The sequence below is a fragment of the Nannospalax galili genome, unplaced genomic scaffold (genome assembly GCF_000622305.1).
Source record: "Nannospalax galili isolate Female #2095 unplaced genomic scaffold, S.galili_v1.0 scaffold990, whole genome shotgun sequence".
In the NCBI taxonomy this organism is placed as follows: domain Eukaryota; kingdom Metazoa; phylum Chordata; class Mammalia; order Rodentia; family Spalacidae; genus Nannospalax; species Nannospalax galili.
Genome location: NW_008328087.1, coordinates 235,558 through 255,470, shown reverse-complemented (window position 1 = coordinate 255,470; position 19,913 = coordinate 235,558). Strand labels below are relative to the sequence as shown.

The 19,913-nt window shown below is 38.1% G+C and overlaps 1 protein-coding gene across 3 annotated transcripts in view; it reads right to left on the bottom strand.

Annotated features, from left to right (window-relative positions):
* Nucleotides 1-19,913, bottom strand: part of Shoc2 (SHOC2 leucine rich repeat scaffold protein) — a 122,862-nt gene that overhangs the window by 59,367 nt on the left and 43,582 nt on the right. For all 3 annotated transcript variants that reach the window (XM_008845812.3, XM_008845897.3, XM_029569139.1), the window contains exon 2: nt 2,555-3,492. In XM_008845812.3, coding sequence (XP_008844034.1) covers nt 2,555-3,257 — 703 coding nt within the window. In that variant the 5' untranslated portion in view covers nt 3,258-3,492. The remainder of the gene's footprint in view (nt 1-2,554; nt 3,493-19,913) is intronic.

The window sequence follows — 19,913 nt, the reverse complement described above, 5'->3', positions numbered from 1 at the left end:
GGAGCCAGGGGCTCCTCCCAAGCCCATGTGACCCCTGAGGAACAGATCCTCAAATGACCTTAAGAGTAAAAATAAATTGGTTTTATCTGGACCAACTGTATGGCCTTAAACACCCAAAAGGAAAGTATAACCAAAGATTAAATGGGCCAACATAATTTCATAAGAGTCCGGTCCGTATGCATAGCTAAAGACTACATAACAAGCAACAATGCCAGACAAGCGATAATTTCTTTTGAGTTGATGGCCAGGGTGGCCAAAGGGATTCCCAGATAGTAACCCAGCACAGAACTGGGAAAATGAACAGCAGACCCCAATCTTATCTAAAGGAATAGAGACAACTGATTACCGCTAGAAGAGGAACAGCTGACCCTCCTAAAACAAAGACCTCTAGATAGGCTGACTAGATTCACCAGATGGACAAGCAGTTGGGAATGGCTGGGGGTGCCAACAACAAAGCAGACAGTAGCAGGGATATCAGAGTATAAGGGCTCTAGTGTGGGGAGGGAAGCTACAGGAGGGTGCTACCTGGGAAGAATTTAAAAAAAAAAAAAAGAAGAATTCTTCAAAGCACAAAAATTTGCTCCTTAATAATCAGTAGATGTGAAAAAATATTACCATTGAAATCTACCTGATGACTTTATATCTTTGCTCAGACGCCAAGGAGCTCAGAATGTAACCGACTGTGACTAGTAATAATCAGATATATAGAGATTCGAAATACATGTGTATCTTAGTGTCAACTGTATTGAAAATGAATTTTTCTGTATGAAACTGTGTATTTTAATAGTGAAATGGAGATCTTTTTTAAAGTTTAAAACCTCATTTAATTTTATATCTGTATTAATTCAATTACAGCCAATTTTGAAGGAGATGCATCTCTATTGAATACTTCAATTCTGTTGTTATGAAATGCCTCTTCTGACTGTGTGGCTATTAAATAAATAATTCAAAAAAAATTGCTAAGGACAGGCTTGGAGAGATGTCTCAGTGGTTAAGAGCACGGACTGTTCTTGCAGAGAACCCAGGTTCGGTTCCCAGCAACCACCAGGCAGTTAACAATCGTCTGTAATTTCAGTTCTAGGGAATCATGCCCTCTTCTGACCTCTGTGGGTATTGCACGACACAGGTGCACTTACATGCATGCAAGCAATATACTCATATACATAACAAGTAATAATAATAAGAAAAACCCTGATAATGAATACATACATATTTTCTTCAAATGGATCAGAAATGTATTCCATAATTAAAAGTTCAAGGGAGTTGATTTCTTTTTAGTGACTTGTTTACACACTTATATTCCTTTTTTCCCCTATAGGCTATACCTATACCTTTTAAGTTTTTCCTTTGTTTCAGTTATACTTTAGCTTTATATAAAAGACAGAATGAAATCTATCAAAATGCCAGCTGTATTGCACATATTATAGGTCTCTCTTCTTCTGTCTCTGTATTTGGGGTTTTCTGGTTTGCTTTTGCTGTTTCTGAGACAGGGTCTTACCATGTTGCCCGGGCATATGTCCAATCTTGGGTTCAGGTGCTCCTTTTGTAATGGGTTACTGGATAGCTAGGATTATAGCAGCATACCACTGTGCCCATCTGTCACACTGTATTTTTATGAGTGTTTTGTCTGCATATGTAAGTGTACCCATGTGTGCAATGCCACAAAGGTCAGAAGAAGGTGCCAGTTCCCTTGGAGTTAGGAATGGGCATGAGCCATCATCTGGGTGCTGGGATCTGAATCTAGGGTCTTCTGCAAGAGCAACCAGTGTTCTTAACCTCTCAGCCACCTCTCCAGTCCCTATATTTTTTTTATTATTTTTATTTTATGTGTATGAGTGTGTTGCCTGCATGTATGTGAATGCACCCGTGTCGTGCAATGCCATGGGGAAGAGGGCACTGGATTCCTCTGAAACTGGAGTTAAGGACAGTTTGTAGCCGCCATGTGGGTGCTGGGAATCAAACACAGGTCTTCTGTATGAGTAATCAATGCTCTGAACCACTGAGCCATCCCTCCAGGCCCCCCAGTCCCTATATTTTTAATGGACATGTATTTTCAAAATGGAAAAAAAATTCCCTTTTCCTATGACAGTGTTCTTTCATAAAGCTGTGATAACCATCAGTAGTAAATCAGGTAGAATGTGATGTAAATTTAATCAAGCACTTTTCAGATAGAGAAAGTGGAAATGAGGAAGTAGAGACCATATAGCTGATATAAATATATAGCTACTTTTAAAAATAGGTGTTAAGGTAACCACTTGAAATGTGTCCTTCAAAATATTTTTTCGTGAATATGAATTTCAAATTTATTTTTTCCCAGTGAAAATTAAAGCAGGTTAAGTTGTGTGATAAAGTTGTAACCCACTTAGTCAGTCAATAATCTCAAGTCATGTCTACTAAGTAAATTGTAAATAGGAGAAAATTTAGAAACAAGATGTTTTCAGGCAATCGGAAATTTCTGATATGGAAAAGGTGCTGCTCAAACAGGGCAACAAAATAACTCAACAAAATTATTTAGCACAATAAATACAACAAATGATGTTGCAAATTATCTCACCAATTTCAGCAGGTAGTTGTTTGATTTTGTTCTCTCGAATGCTGAGGGTGCTGAGTTTTGGCAGGTTTCTGACTTCCTTTTCCACAGTAGTTATACGATTAAAGCGAAGGTACAGAGTAGTGAGAGAATCTAGCCTATACACCACTGAAGGGATTTCTCTCAGTTTATTATGCCGTAAATCAAGCATCCGCAGCTTCTTCAAGTTATCAAGAGAGTCAGGCAAACTGGTCAGTGAATTTTCACTGAGAGCCAATGTCATGAGATTTACTAGACAGCCCACCTCTGCTGGGAGGGACTGCAATTTGTTACTGTATAAATAAAGTTCTGTTAATTGAGTCAACTCTTTGATTGACGGTGGCAGTATATGTATAGATCTCTTGGATAAATCCAAGCGCATTGAGTTCTCCTCCCGGCATTTGTTAAGCTCCTTGATTACCTCAGCATTGCTGGATTTTTTTCTAGTACCGGGTGCTGGATTTGGCCGTTTAATCGTATTATCGACTGAAAAAGCCACCCCTGGTTGGGCAGCACTGGAATCCTTCTTTCCATCTTTGGCATCTTTACCTTTGGTTTTAGGTTCTTTTTCTTTGCTTTCTTTCCCAAAACCTCCAGAAGCTTTTGCCTCCTTTTCTCTTTCCTTGGCAGATGGTACTTTGGGATCTTTCTCTTTAGAGTCTTTTTCTTTTCCTAAACTACTACTCATGGTGACTCAAGCTTAGACAAAACACTACATGAACTCCTTTTATTTATCAGCAATCCAGATTCAAAAGTGAAGAGACAAAGATCCTACACAGTCAAAAACCTGTCAGCATGAAGAAGTCCTCAGCATGGAGCAGCATCCATCTCTTACATGTTGGATCAAAAAGCACTATGCCCATTTCTGAGAACTCACTCCAACTGGAAAATGGTGCTGGTCAGTCAGTGACGCATTAGAGTTCCTGAAACAATACAGAGAGCAGTAAATTGCCTTAGGTTATAATTTATATTATGTAAATAAATAACCTTTCAAAAGAATCATGGTGAAATTTGACATTTTCCTACTTGATATCGTAAATATTTACTAAATTCCCTCATATAATGTAAATCCAGTGCAAACTACAGTTAGTAAGGCACATCACTCACAGAATAAATCCAACTATGACACAAAATTTTGAGAGCTCAAAAGTGAGCAAAATTATAATAGGGGCTAATAATTTAGTTCTTTCTAAGCACAAGCACTATTCTAAGGACTTACAAATATTTGCTCATTTAATATGTGACAGTCCTATGAGGAATAGTTATTCCCAATTTTACAAAAGGAAACAGAGGCACAGAAATACGTTTAACCAAATAGCTTTTTAATCTTTGAAGTATTGACACAACCAAGGATATAAATTAGGTAGAGTATAACCACAGCCCATACTGCTAGCAAATACACTGAAACTGCTCTACCTAAAACCAATAACCAGATAGCTTTAGATTACAGGAAAGGTTTCAAAATTAACAAAAAGACTGTAGAATAGTAGAGTGAAAATATATAATGAACAGAAAATCTGTATGGGGAAAAAGGCACGTAGTTCAGGGAAAAAAGTTATAATAAGGACACTAGTTGATTCTGATGCAGGTAGAGCTGAGAAAAATCTCTGAAAAACAGTGACAAAAAGCAATCTCCAATGATGTCTATACTTTAGGGACCTGAAAGATTAATGGCACAAAATTCTTAAAAGTACAAAGGGGAATGAGGACATAGCTCAGGTGGTAAAGTGCATGTCACACAAGCCTAAGGAGCCAAGTTTGAGCCCCAGCAGCCAATTAAAAAGCTGGGTGTGGTGGTGCACACCTGAATTCCAGTGCTGGGGAGGCTGAATCTCTGAGGCTTGCTGGTCAGCCAGCCTAGCTTAATCGGTGAGCCCCAAGTCCCTGCACAGAACCTGTCTCAGAAAACAAGGTAGATATCTCCTGGGGAATAATACCCGAGGTTCACTTCCGGCCTCCATATCTGCACACATGCATGCAAGCACACACGTGCGCACACACACATACACACACACACACACACATACAAAAAGTTCACTGGCAAAATAACTGACAGAAAGAATCCACAAAGATTGAAAAGATAAGCAAACTATTTGTGAGAAGAATCAATTCTCCCTGAACAATCTGAAGTTTAAAATAAATAATTTTTATTTTGTGGCATAGTCTTTATTGCTTATAGTAATTACCTAATAGTCTAAGAGAATCAAAAAAGTTACTAAAATTTCCTTGCAGCTCCAGCTGGTCAAGAACTCACTGTGTAGACTATGCAGGTCTTGATCTCAAGAGATCTGACTGCCTCTGTCTCCCAAGAGCTGGGATTAAGGAAGTGCACCAACACACCTGGCCCAAAATACATACTTTTAAAATTTTTCATTTAAGATGGGTTCACTGATACAACACTTGCCTGGCGTGAATGATAACTCTAAGGTAATCCCTTGCTGGGGGCATTTTATAGGATACAAGCCTCACCCATGTAAGTTTACAGTTTAAGACAACCAGATCAATCACATGTGACAACTAAGGAATGGTAAGATAGTACACTGATTCCTCAGGTGGGTGACATAAGGTAATACACTTCGGAGAAAAATCAACACTAGTGTGGTCTTTAATTAATAGGTGGAGTGGCAAAATAGAATATGGTAAAGGGGGAAGCTTTGCCCAGAATAAAGACTGGGCTAGGTTTGCACAGAACAGTGAAAAGGTGAGACTTGCTGCAACAATGCGCAAAAATTTGGTAAGGGCTGTATAGTCTAAAATTTGAAACTGCTGTGTGAACTTATGGTGGTAAATAAAATGCTGCAATTAAATACATACACCATTATTTGACAGCACACCAGAAAAAAAAAAAATCTATCTCCCATTAACTCACACCCCTTCAAAACATGAAGCACATTTACTAAAAACAGTGAATGACTGGAAATATACACAGCTAAAAGATAGTGTTTTCTGTATTTAAGAAATTCCAGTATACATATTTTCTGAAAATTCTAATTTTTTAGATTTTCTAGTGTGTGTAGAGGAACAAGGCTGTTTAGATTATGGTGGCCAGGAAGCGAAGACAAGAAGGGACTAATATGCCAATAACCCCATTCTACGGCATTCCATCAATGATCTAACTTTCTTCTACAAGGTCCCTCATCCTGGAAGTTCTATCACCTCCCAAAAGCCCAATCAGCTACAAACCAGATATTCAACACAAAGGTTCCAAACCACAATGAAAGCCAATAAACTCTTCTTGTAAAAGGACAGATAATTAAATTGCTAAGGCTTTATAAGCTATTGGTCTCAATTCCAGGTATTCAAGTGTGTAACTTTAGTATAAAAGCAGGAGGAGATTCATCAATGAATAGGAGCTGTGTTCCACTAAATTTTGTATTTAATTTTTTTTTTTAAAGCCTCAGGCTAGAGACGGCTCAACAGTTAAAACCACTAGCTGCTCTTGCAGAAGACCTGGGTTCAGTTCCCAGTACCTACATGGTGGTTACCAACAGTCTCTAACTCCAGTTCCAAGGGATCTAACATCTTCTACTGGCCTCCGTGGGCACTCTATGCACATGGTACATAGACATATATGCAGGTAAAACACACATAACATAAATCAATAACAAAAACTTAGATTCAACCATTGGTCTATAGCTTGCCAACTTCAATCCAAGTCACTGTTTATGATTTTTAAACCATTACATATAGGAACTATTATGTTTATGCAAATTGGATAAAAGTAAATGTGTTTTTTCCTTGCTCTAAAATATTCACATTATATCTAGCTAGGAGGAGGGCTGGAATGAGGACAGGAATGAAAAAGCACTAGACTACTGATGTACATGTAGAAGAAGGGGAGAGTGAAGGCAAGAGGGGGTTACAGGAGGATGACTACTATTGAAGTACATTATATACATATGAGGATGTCATAACACAGCTCTTCTTTCTCACAATAAATTTAAGTTAATAAAAAAAGGAAGAAAAAAAGGATTTATCCTTGGGCCAGATGTGCTAAAACACATCTGTTATCCCAGCACTTGAGAGGCTGAGCCAGAAAGACCATGAGTTCAAGGCCAGTCTGAGTTCCATATAGGGAGACTTCATTTTATTTTTTTTTTAAAGTCAATATGCTCTTCTTTAACAAAAGCAAAAAATCGTCCTATTCCCCAGGAGATTCAGATTAAAACAGATTAACAAAATCATGTACAACTCTAAGAGAAGACACTGGAGGAGAGCCAATCTGGGTCTGTGAGGATTCACAGAAGATGGCACGACTGACTGTTTAAGCTGTATCATGGTCATCATTAGGCCTACCAAATGGAACTGAAAGTTTTTAACCTAGAGATCTGATCATATTAGGAACCTGATTTGCTTTTTTAAAATATTTTATTTATTATTTTTATTTCATGTGTACGAGTGTACTGTCTGCATGCATGTGAGTGCACCCGTGTCGTGCAATGCTGCAGAAGTCAGAAGGCAGCTTCGGATTCCTCTGGAATGGGAGTTAAGAACGGTTCATAGCCACCATGTCAGTGCTGGAAATCAAACCCAGGTCCTCTGTAAGAGCAGTCAGTGCTCCCAACCGCTGAGCCATCTCTCCAGCCCTGGATTTGCATATTTTATCTGCTTTGTATGAGTAAATCGATTGGTTTGGTAATAAATATGTAGACTCTTTGGGGAAAAAGTCAATATAAAAACTATAAAGATCTTATGTATTAATATTTTTAAAACTTGGTAAGCCATATGCGCTAAATATTTTCTTTTACCCTATTTTAAGTGTAGATGTAAAAGTTTTACAATATTAGGTGTTGAATTACAATAAGCACACCAGGTTCCAGACAAGATAGCTCATTATGTATTCTGCTTCTCTTACTAATCACAACCTAAAACTTGGGATAAAAATCATAAACTAGCAGAAGACTGAAAAGTAGAGAAAAGTCAACAGACTAGGGACCATGAGAATTTAGGATTACCTGGTAATGAATTACCTTGCTTTTTCTGTTGTTTTAGTTTATTTTGTTTTTGTTTGTTGTTTGTTTAATTTCCCGTATATCCTAGCCTGGACAATAAAAAAAAAAAAAAAAAAAAAAAGCCAACAACCAAAACACTATCAGGCAGCAATAAAGAAATGCTCCAAGAAAAGTTCTTTCTGGTCAAAAGACTATGAAGAGGGGCTGGAAAGATGGCTCAGCAATTAAGAGCTGGCTATTCTTACAGAGAACCCAGGCTGAGTTCCTAGCACCCACATAGCTACTAACACTGGTATATATCTCCAGTTCTAAGGAATTCAACACCCTCTTCTGGCCTTTGTGGGCATTTTAATGACATATGTGTACTTATGTAAGTGCAGGAAAAACACCTATACATTTTTGAAAGGACTATACAGAGTAGAGGCACTGGAGTATGACACCTGCTAGATTATACTTGAACCCAAAAGAAGTCAGGTCCCAACACCCCTTCCACTGGCAAAGAGGCCACAAAAACTGTGGAGTGCAAGTCTGCCAATCATCCAGCTTTGCGTTAACTTGAATATAAGAAGCACCATGCATTCCATTTCATGTGAGCTCAGTAGGCTAAGGCGTGTTGACCCTAACCTACACAGAGCAAATTTCAGGTAGAAAGTGGTGGCTCCTCCCTCCTGTTTCCACTCATGCAAAACTATGCTGTGAGGAAGAGTTCTAGTACTCATCTCTTGTCCTGGACTAAGCAAGTATTAGTAAAAAGATGATATATCATCCCTCCTGACAAGAAAGGATATGCAGCAGAGGAACAGAAGGCAGAATGGGATTCTTTCAATCTGTGTAGTATTCCCAGGAGTAATTCCTGGTAGTTCATTCATGAACACAAACAGAATCAAAACACATGCTTTGAGAACTAACCTGTGTTATACAGGATAGTGCCTATTCCTGTTTCAGACTATTCTTAGGATTGCACACAAGCAAGGCAGACCAGAGTACCACTGAACAATGTGCTGAAAACTGAATGAACATAAAGCAACAAAAATGGATCAGGATATGCATTCTGAACGAAACGGGCTACTATTAAGACAGAAGATTTTTATAGAAATCAGCTTCTTAAAATGTTCACGACATAATTACTCACCATACCAATTACTAAGAAAATATCAATTCTAAAAAGAAGAGACAATAACAGGAGCAACACAGAGATAATACCCTGTTGAATAATCTGGTAAGACTTAAAAAGTAGCTCAATAAAAGGAAAAAAGCTCCAACAAAAATTCTGTACATTCAAGATAAAATATTAGGGGGAAAGTCTCAGAATAAAAGACATAAAGAAATAATTTAGGGGCTGGAGAGAGGGCTCAGTGATTAAAAGCAACTGCCTCCTCTTGCAGAGGACCCAGCTTTGATTCCCAGCAACCACATGGCAACTAACAACCATCTTTAACTCCAGGTTCTGGATCTGACGCCCTTTTCTGACCATCATGGGCATTGCATGACATGGGTACCCTTACATACACACAGACAATACAGTCATACACATAAAATAAAATAAAAATTTAAATAATTTGAAATTTTTACAAATGAAAAATAATAACAAATGAAAAACATAAAACTCAAAAGATTGGCCAATACAAGAATGGAGGTTATAGAAGGTTCAGTGAAATTAAAGAAAGATTAGTAGAAATTATCTAAATTGAAAAAAAAAGTTTCTAAAACTTAATACTCAACAGCAGCTCAGGAAGCTGCATAAAAACAAAGTATCTAACACTTGGTTCATTGTTTTGTTTTTTTGTTTTAAGACAGAATCTCCCTGTAGCCCCAACTGGTCTAGAATCTCCCTGTAGCCCCAACTGGCTGGCCTCAATCTGAGATCTGCCTGCCTGCCTGCCTCTTGGAGAACTGGGATCAAAGGTGTGCGCTACCATGCTAGGCCTTATCATTTAGTTCTGAACAGACCCAAAACAGAGAAAAATGCAGAGTCCAAAATGTATTTGAAGAGATTATGGTTAACATTTTCCAAAATTCAGTGATAATCTTAAAAAATATACCTCTAAGGACAAAAAGTTGAGCAAAATCTAAAGAAAAAAACTCAAGGAAATCTATGCATAAACATGTAACTACATTTCTGAAAACTAAATGTTAAAAAAAGTATTATTGCCTTCCTGGAGGCAGCAGCTTTCCTGGGTAAGGCTGGCGGCACCCACTGTGCCTTGAATCCCCCAGCCTCATTCACCCTCCAAGTTCCCCCACCCTATCTCTCCTCCTAGCAGGGGCACTGGCACATTTCTTGTCTTGGCACCCCAGACCTCTGGACGTCATGACCTCTTGGCCCAGACTCCCCACTGCTTCCTGGTCCTTTACATACGAACCAACCCAATCCCTCCCTCTAGTCCCCAGGAGCCCATAGGGCCTCTTTCCATCCCCACCTCCCTTTGCATCTCTGGGCGGCCCAGCCACCCAGCCTTCTAGGGCCAGCAGCTTTCCTTGGGGAAGTTTGGCAGCACCCACTGTGCCATGACTCCAAGTTCACCCTCCAAGTTCCCCAACCCATCTCTCCTCCTAGCAGGGGCACTGGCCAATTTCTTATCTTGGCAACCCAGACCTCTGGACTGACTCTTGGCCCAGACTCCCCACGGCTTCCCGATCCTTTACATCCAGACCAATCCAATTCCTCCTTCTAGTCCCCAGGAGCCCACAGGACCTCCTTCCGTCCGCACATCCTTTGGCATCTCTGAGCAGCCCAGTCCCCAGTTTCCTGGGGCCAGCATCTTTGGTGGAAGAATGCAGTCCTTAAGAGAAAGCTTGAGAGCATCTGATCCTCACCCAACTTGGGCCTCTATGGGAACTCCTGAGCAAGAAGATGAAATCAATTTGGCCCCTCCAATATAAAATCAAGAGTAAACCTGAAGCCTAGACTAACCAGCTTTTTCATGCACAACAAGTAAGCCACAAAGGAACAGAAAGTTTTTAAAAAAATAAGCAGACCTAAACACAGCAACAGAAGGCTTGGGTCTCAAACAAGAATCAGAAACTACAAAAGAAATCCACTTGTCAAAGTCACAGTGAAAAAATAACAACATGAAAATCCCAAATAACATATGTACCAACAGTCCTGTAGAGGAGTACAATGAGAACATCCTAGAGATAACAGAGGACATGTACTCCAAAAGAACAATTATAAACATAATAAAAGAATTCAGTGAATTTAAAGAGGACAAAAACAAATAAATCAAAGAACTCAAAGAAGATAGGGATAAACTACTGAATGAATTCAGAAAAGAGTTAGAAATATTGAAGAATAATCAGGCTGAAATGAAGAAGGAAGTGAAAGACTCAATAAGCCAATCAGAAACGACAGGAGAAAGCCTCACCAATAGATTAATGAAATGGAAAACAGAATATCAAGAATGGAAGATAAAATGGACAAATTAGACCATTCAAGAGAAGATTATGAAAAATTTAAGAAAACACAAGAATGGATTATGCAGGAATTACGAGACACCATAAAAAGACCAAACTTACAAATCATAGGCATACAGGAAGGAGAAGACTATCAGGATAATTATATGGACCAGATCTTCAACAGGACTTAGAAGAAAATTTCCCAAAATTAAAGACATGCCCATAAAAATACAAGAAAGCACATACAACACCAAACAGACAGGACCAGAAAAGAAACGCTCCATAGCACATCATAGTAAAAATACTAAACGTACAGAACAAAGAGAGAATACTGAAAGCTGCAAAAGAAAAACAACAAATTACATATAAAAGAAAACCCATCTTCAGAATTACAGCTGACTTTCCTGTGCAAACTATGAAAGACAGAAGAGGCTGGACTAAAGTATTCCCAGTTCTAAATGACCACAGATGCCAACCCAGATTATTTTACCCAGCCAAAAATGTCTATTATAGTCAAAAGAATCATCCATGATATAAACAGGCTAAAAGAATTCAAGTCCACAAAACTAGCCCTTCAGAGCATTCTTGAGGCAATACAGAGGTGAAGAAAGGAACGACTACAAACAAGGAGTTACAGAAAGAAGCTTAATGAAGGTATAACCATGGAAAGGCACAGCTACACCAAGAATGTGAACAGGAATAAAAACAACAGGAATGAGTACACATCTTTCATTAATAACTTTAAATATCAATGGACTGAACTCCCCAGTCAAAAGATACAGACTAGTTGAATGGATTAAGAAACATAACACATCATTTTGTTGTCTTCAAGAAACTCACCTCACTTTCAAGGACAGGCACTACCTTAAGGGGAAAGGATAGAAAAAAATATACCAAGGAATGGTACTAAGAAAAAAGCGGGTGCTGTAATGCTAATATTAACAAAATAGACTTCAAACAAAAACTAATCAGAAGAGATAAAGAGGGCCACTTCATTTTAAGCAAAGGAACAATTGACCAAGAAGATATTACAATCATGAACATACATTCACAAAATTTTGGTGCATCCAACTTCATAAAAACAGTACAACAGGAGTTTAAGCCCCACATTAATCCCAACTCATTAAGAGTTGGAGACTTCAATACCCCATTGTCTCCATTAGATGGGTCAACAGGACAGAGAATTAACAGACACCTGAATTAAACAATGCCATAAATCAAATGGGCCCAACAGACACCTACCAAATATTCCACCCAAGCACCCAAGAATATACATCCTATGCAGTGCCACAAGGAACCTTCTCCAAAATCGACCATATACTGGGGCAAAAAACAAGCCTCAATAAATACAAGTAGACTAAAATAATTCCATGCATTTTATCACACCACAATGCAATAAGCTTATATTCAACATCAGGAGAAACCCTAGCAAATACATGAACACATGGACATTAAAAAACACACCTGAATGATGAATGGGTCAAAGGAGAAATTAAGAAAGTATTCTTGGAACTAAATGAAAAGGACAATACAACACAACAAAACCTCTGAGACATGCTGAAAGCAGTCCTTAGAGGGAAGTTTATAGATCTAAGTGCATTCATTAAAAAATCAGAAAGTACACAAATAAATGACAACATTGCAACTCAAGACACTTGAAAAGCAACAACAATTAAACCCAAACCCAGCAGACAAGAAGAAATAACAAAAATCAGAGCAGAAATTAATGAAATAGAAACAAAGAAAACAACACAAAGAATCAACAAAACCAAGAGCTGGTTCTTTGAAAAGATAAAAAAGATTGACAGACCCCCTAGCCCAGTTAACCAAAAGAAAGAAAGAGCACCTCCAAATCAACAAAATCAGAAACATCACAATCAGCAACAAAAAGATTCAGAATATTAAAGGGAATACTTTAAAAACCTATATACTACCAAATTTCACAACCTAAAAGAAATGGACAGGTATCTAAAAGTATGGGAACCACCAAAACTAAACCAAGAGGCGATCAACAGCTTAAACAGACCCATTAACACATAAGGAAATTGAAACAGTAATACAAAACCTCCCGACGGAAAAAAAGCCCAGGACCGGATGGATTGACAGCAGAATTCTACCAGACATTTAAAGAAGATCTACATCCAATACTACTTAATTTATTCAAAAAGATAGAAATGGAGGCAGAACTTCCAAATTCCTTCTATAAAGCCAGCATCACTCTAATACCAAAGCCAGGCACAGATACAACCAAAAAAGAAAACTACAGATCCATATCCTTAATGAGCATAGATGCAAAAATTCTCAACAAAATACTTACAAACCACATAAAGACATACATCAAAAAGATCATCCACCATGATCAAGTCAATTATATCCCCAAGATGGAGGGATGGGTCATTATACATAAGTCAATAAACATCATAAATCGTATGAATGGACTCAAAGAAACACACGTTCATCTCAATAGATGCAAAGAAGGCCTTTGACAAAATTCAACATGCATTTATGTTCAAAGTCGTAGAGGGAATTGGACTGGAGGGAACATACAGCAACATAATTAAAGCTATATACAACAAACCCACAGCTAACATCATTCTAAATGGAGAAAAACTGGAAGCATTCCCGTTGAAATCAGGAACTATACAAAGCTGTCCACAATCTCCACTCCTTTTTAACATAGTGCTTGAAAGTCTTTCAAGAGCAACAAGACAAGAGAAGGAAATTAAAGGAGTTAATAATTGGAAAAGAAGAGCTCAAATTATCCCATTTTACAGATGATATTATATCTAAGAGATGCCAAAAATTCTACCAGAAAACTCCTAGAAATGATGAACACTTTCAGTAAAGTGGCAAGTTACAAAGTTAATCTACAGAAGTCTGTAGCCTTTCTATATACCAATAACAAGCAATCAGAATAAGAGTACATGAAAACACTCCCTTTCACAATAGCTGCGAAAAAAAAAAAAAAAAATCTTGGCATAAAGGTGACCAAAGACATTAAAGACCTCTACAATGAAAATTTTAAATCTTTAAAGAAAGATATTGAGGAAGACATTAGAAGATGGAAGGACCTGCATTGCTCATTGATTGGAAGAATTAATATTGCAAAAATGACCATCCTACCAAAAGCCATTTATAGATTCAATGCAATGCCAATCAAAATCCCTATGACATTCTTCAGAGTTGGAAAAAACCATCCTAAGATTCATATGGAAGCACCAAAGACCTCAGATGGCCAAAGCCACCCTGACCACTAAGAGCAACACTGGGAGGATTACTATACCAGATTTTAAACTGTATTACAGAGCTATAGTCATAAAAACAACATGGTACTGACACAAAAATAGACCCATAGATCAATGGAATAAAATTAAAGATCCAAATATGAGTACATGCAATTTCAGCCACCTGCTATTTGACAAAGGGGCAAAGAGCATTCACTGGAGAAAAAAGAGCATGTTCAGAAAATGGTGCTGGCAAAACTGGATCTCCACCTGTAGAAGAATGAAACTAAATCCCTATCTTTCACCCTGCACAAAAGTCAGTTCCAAATGGATCAAAGCCCTTAATGTGAAGCCGGAAACTCTGAAACTCTTAGAAGAAAGCATTGGCAATAACCTACAAGATATAGGTGTAGGAAAGGATTTTCTAAACAGGACATCAATTGCTCGGGAAACAAGGTCAAGGATCAACAAATGGGAGCTCATTAAACTAAAAAGCTTCTGTACATCAAAAGAAGAAACCACAGAAATGAAGAGAAAACCCACAGAATGGAATAAAATCTTCACCAGCGACTCATCTGACAGAGGTTTAACACCCAGAATATATAATGAACTCAAAAATCAAAGAATCAAGAAAGGAAGTAACCCAATTAAAAGACTGGCTAAGGAGCCGAAAAGAGAGTTTTCAAAAGAAGAATTAAAGATGGCTAAGAAGCATCTTAAAAGGTGTTCAACATCACTACCAATTAGGGAAATTCAAATTAAAACCACTTTAAGATTTCATCTTACCCCAGTCAGACTGGCTAAGATCAAGAGAACAAATGACACCAAATGTTGGAGAGGGTGTGGGGAAAGGGGAACACTCATCCACTGCTGGTGGGACTGCAAACTGGTTCAACCCCTATGGAAAGCAATGTGGAGAACTCTTAAAAAACTACAAACGAACCTACCATTTGACCCAGTTATACCACTCCTTGGCATACACCCAAAGAGCTCATCCTATTGCACAGACACTTGTACATCCGTATTTGTTGCTGCTCTTTCCAGGACAGCTAAGAGATGGAAGCAACCTGTGTGCCTCAACTGACAAGTGGATAATGAAAATGTGGTTCGTTTATACTATGGAGTTTTATTCAGCAGTAAAGAAAGATGAAATCATGAAGTTTGCAGATAAATGGATGGAACTACAAACTGTTATACTAAGTGAAGTAACTCAGACTCAGAAAAAAAATCGACACATGTTCTCCCTCATATGTGGATCCTAGAACCAGACTCTGATAAATAAGTATGCAACCAGACATAACTATAGGAACCAGGATAATGGAAAGGAAACAGGGAGGTTAAGGAAAATAATTTTTTTTTAACTTAAAAAAGGAAATTTCAGTCCTGAGAATATTACATAGTAGTAGAAAAGCTGACTGGTATGCACAAGGCCATGAATTCAATCCAGTGAGAGAGACAGGGAGACAGGGAGACAGGGAGACAGGGAGGCAGGGAGGCAGGGAGACAGGGAGAGGGAGAGGGGGGGAAGAGAGAGAGAGAGAGAGAGAGAGAGAGAGAGAGAGAGAGAGAATAGGTGATCCTTTCTTACTATTGTATCCTCAACAGTCTAAAGAATGGCATATTTTAACAGCTATTCTGACAATGACTGTTATGAGAATGCAATATGTTGATGTTTTTGGAGACAGGGTCTCCCTGTAGCTCCAGATCACCTGCAACTCCCTATATAGACCAGATTGGCCTTGATCTCACAGAGATCTGCCTGCCTCTGCCTCTTGAGTGCTGGGATTAAAGGCATGCACCACTGGCAATTTTTAATTTGTGAAATGAATGTTTCAATTATTCTTGGTGAAGAAATCATATTTTAAAATACTATGTCTGAAATAAACACACCAATATAAACGTGGAAAAAAAGTATTAACCAAGTGTGCAGATTGAGCCATACAAGCCTATAGGAGAACAATTATTTGAATGGTGGTGTATTTTTCGTCAGAAATCATACAAGCCAGAAGGACGTGACAAACATTTTTCAAGTATTAAAAGAAAAGACTTGTAAACCCAGGAATATGTACTCAGTATAAACATCCTTCAGGAATGAATGTAAAGACATTCTCAGATGAAGCAAAATGAAGAGAATCACAAAACAAAACTTACGATATTAAAATGAAAAGGCCAAGGGTGAAGGTGAGAGGCTATGGACTAAATATAATGGGCAGTGTTTCTCTTCTTCAGTTTTACAAATTATGTTCCAAAGAAGGAGGGCTATTATGCATAAACAGTAACATTTAAGACAATATTATAAGGAAGTGAAAAGGAAAATGCTTAAATCATGCTAAGTACATTTCTACTTAGAATAGCAAAATTTTGATACAGTAGAATGATTGATAATTTAAGAACAGATACTATAATCCATAAATCAATCACAAGGAGGCAACAATATAAAGATAACTGAAATCATTACACCTAAATTTACATTCAGGTACTGCATAGAGAGGCAAAGAATAATATTAGAACGAGAACAGAGAAAAGAAACAGAATATATGCCAGCACATTTCAATCCATTCATACCAGTAAAGTCAAATATAAGTGGTTCCAACAAACTAACTTACCAACTAAAAGACAAAACAAATTTAAAAGAAATACAAGTTGTCTATAAGAAATTCAATTCGACTCTGGGCCTGGCCCCACCCTCACCTCCCTCTACTTCCCTGGGCCTGCACAACCATTAGGCCTCTCCAGGGTCACTCACCCTCCCATCTCCCCTGCCCATCTCTCCTCTGAGCCTGGGACCTGTGCAATTCCTTGTCTTGGCGCCCAAGACACCTGGGGAATCACCAATGCTTCCCGATCCTTTATATCGAGACCAACTCAGTTCCTTCTGGGTTCCCCAGGAGCTCTCTGGCCATGGTCCCACCCCCACATCCCTCTACTTCCCTGGGCTGCACAACTGGCCAGCCTCTTTCCTGGACACCGGGGCTGACCTTTCCACTTCTTGGTTCTTTACATCCAGGCCAATCCAGTTCCTCAGTGCAATCCCCAGGAGCCCTTGGGGACTCTTCCCACCCCAATCTCCCTTTGCATCTCTCGGTGACACAGCCATCAGCTGCTCTAGACCAGCATCTTTCCTGAGACCTGCCCCAAAGGCATTCCATCCCCAAATTCTTGAGGCTAAAGTATTTCCTGGAGGGATACAGACCTTAGGAGAAACCCTGGGAGCATCTGATATTCATCTGACTTGGGCCTCTGTGGGAAATCCTGAAGACAAAAGTAATCTGGCCACTCCAATATAAAATCAAAAGAGAGAACCCAAAGCTTAGATGAACCAGCTTTTCATGCCCAAAAAGTGAACAAAAACACATAAAGTTTACAAAAAGAAGCACACCTAAACTTGAGGGCTTGAGTCTCACACAAGAATCAGAAACTACAAAAGAAATTCACATGTCAAAATCACAGAGGAAAAATAATGACATGAAAAACCAAAATAACATATCCCCACCAAATACCAATAGTCCTCTAGAGGAGTACAATGAGAACCCCCTAGAGATAATGCAGGACATGGAACTCAAAAGAACAATTATAAACATGATAAAAGAATTCAGTGAATTTAAAGAACACACAAACAAATCAAAGAACTGAAGGAAGATAGGAATAAACTTCTGAATGAATTCAGAAGAGACCTAGAAATATTGAAGATTACTAAGGCTGAAATGAAGAAGGAAGTGAAACACTCAGTAAGCCAATTAGAAATGACAGGAGAAAGTCTGACCAATAGAATGAATGAAATGGAAAAGAGAGTATCAAGACTGGAAGATAAAGTGCACGAACTAGACCACTAAAGCAAAGATTATGAAAAATTTAATAAATCACAAGAATGGAATATGCAGGAATTGTGTGACACCATGAAAAGGCCAAACTTACGAATCATAGGCATACAGGGAGGAAAAGAATCAGAAATTAACGGCATGGAAAAGATCTACAACAGAATCGTGGAAGAAAATTTCCCAGAAATTAAAGAAAGACATGCCCATACAAATACAAGAAGCATATAGAACACCAAACAGACAGGACCAGAAAAGAAATGCTCCATGGCACATCATATTAAAAACACTAAACATACAAAACAAAGAGACAATGCTGAAAGCTGCAAAAGAGAAACAACAAGCCACATATAAAGAAAACCCATTAGGATTACAACTGACTTTTCAGTACAAACTATGAAAGCCAGAAGAGTCTGGTCGAAAGCATTTCCAGTTTTAAATGACCACAGATGCCAACCCAGAATAGTATACCCAGCCAAAATGTCTACTATAGTCGAAGGGGAAAGAAAAATCTTCCATGACATAAATAGGCTGAAGGAATTCATGTCCACAAAACCAGCCCTTCAGAGAGTTCTGGAAGCAATACAAAGAGCTGAAGAAAGAAACAACTATAACTTGGGGGTTGCGGAAAAAAATTCAATGAAGGTATAACTGTGGAAAACTACAGCTATATCAAGAATGTAAACAGAAATAAAAATGACAGGATTCAATAAACATCTTTCATTAATAACTTTAAATATTAACGGACTGAAGTCCCTGGTCAAAAGACACAGACTAGGTGAATGGATTAAGAAACAAAACTCATCTTTTTGTTGTCTGCAAGAAACTCACCTCACTTTCAAGTACAGACCCCATCTTAAAGTGAAAGGATTGAAAAAAATACACCAAGCAAATAGTACTAAGAAAAAAGTAGGCATAGCAATTCTAGTATCTGACAAAATAGACTTTAAACTAAAACTAATTAGAAGAGATAAGGAGGGCCACTTCATTCTGATCAAAGGAACAATAAATCAAGAAGATATTACAATCGTGAACATATAGTCACCAAACTCTGGAACACCCAATTTCATAAAAACAATAATACAGGACTTTAAGATCCAGACTAAGATCCAACTCATTAATAGTAGGGGACTTCAATACCCCACTGTCTCCACTAGATAGGTCAACAAGACAGAGACTTAACAGAGAAACACGTGAATTAAACAATACCATATATCAAACGGACTTAACAGACATCTACGAAGTACTCCAACAAAGCACCAAAGGACATACTTTCTAATCAGCACCGGATGGAACCTTCTCCAAAATCGACCATATACTGGGGCACAAAACAAACCTCAACAAATACATGAAGATTGAAATAATTTCATGCATTCTACCAGACCACAATGCAATAAAGCTTACAACCAACAGCGGAAGAAGCCCTAATCACCACATGAACACACGGAGATTAAACAATAAATTCCTGAGTCATGAATGGGTCAAAAGAGAAATTAAGAAACAAATAAAAGTATTCCTGGAATTAAAAGAAATGGACAATACAACACAACAAAACCTCTGGGACACACTGAAAGCTGTCCTTAGAGGGAAGTTAACAGCTCTAAATGCCTACATCAAAAAATCAGAAAGAACACAAATAAATGACGTAACACTGCAACTGAACACACTTGAAAAGCAACAACAAATGAAATCCAAACCCAACAGACAAGAAGAAATAACAAAAATCAGGGCAAAAATTAATGAAATGGAATTGAAACAAAGAAAACAATACAAAGAATCAACCAGACCAAGAGTTGGTTCTCTGAAAAGACAAACAAAATTGACAGACAGCTAGCCCAGTTAACCAAAAGAAAGAGCACCTCCAAATCAACAAAATCAGAAATGAAAGTGGAAACATCACAACAGACACCCAAAAGATCCAGACCATTAAAATGGAATAATTTAAAAACCTGTAAGC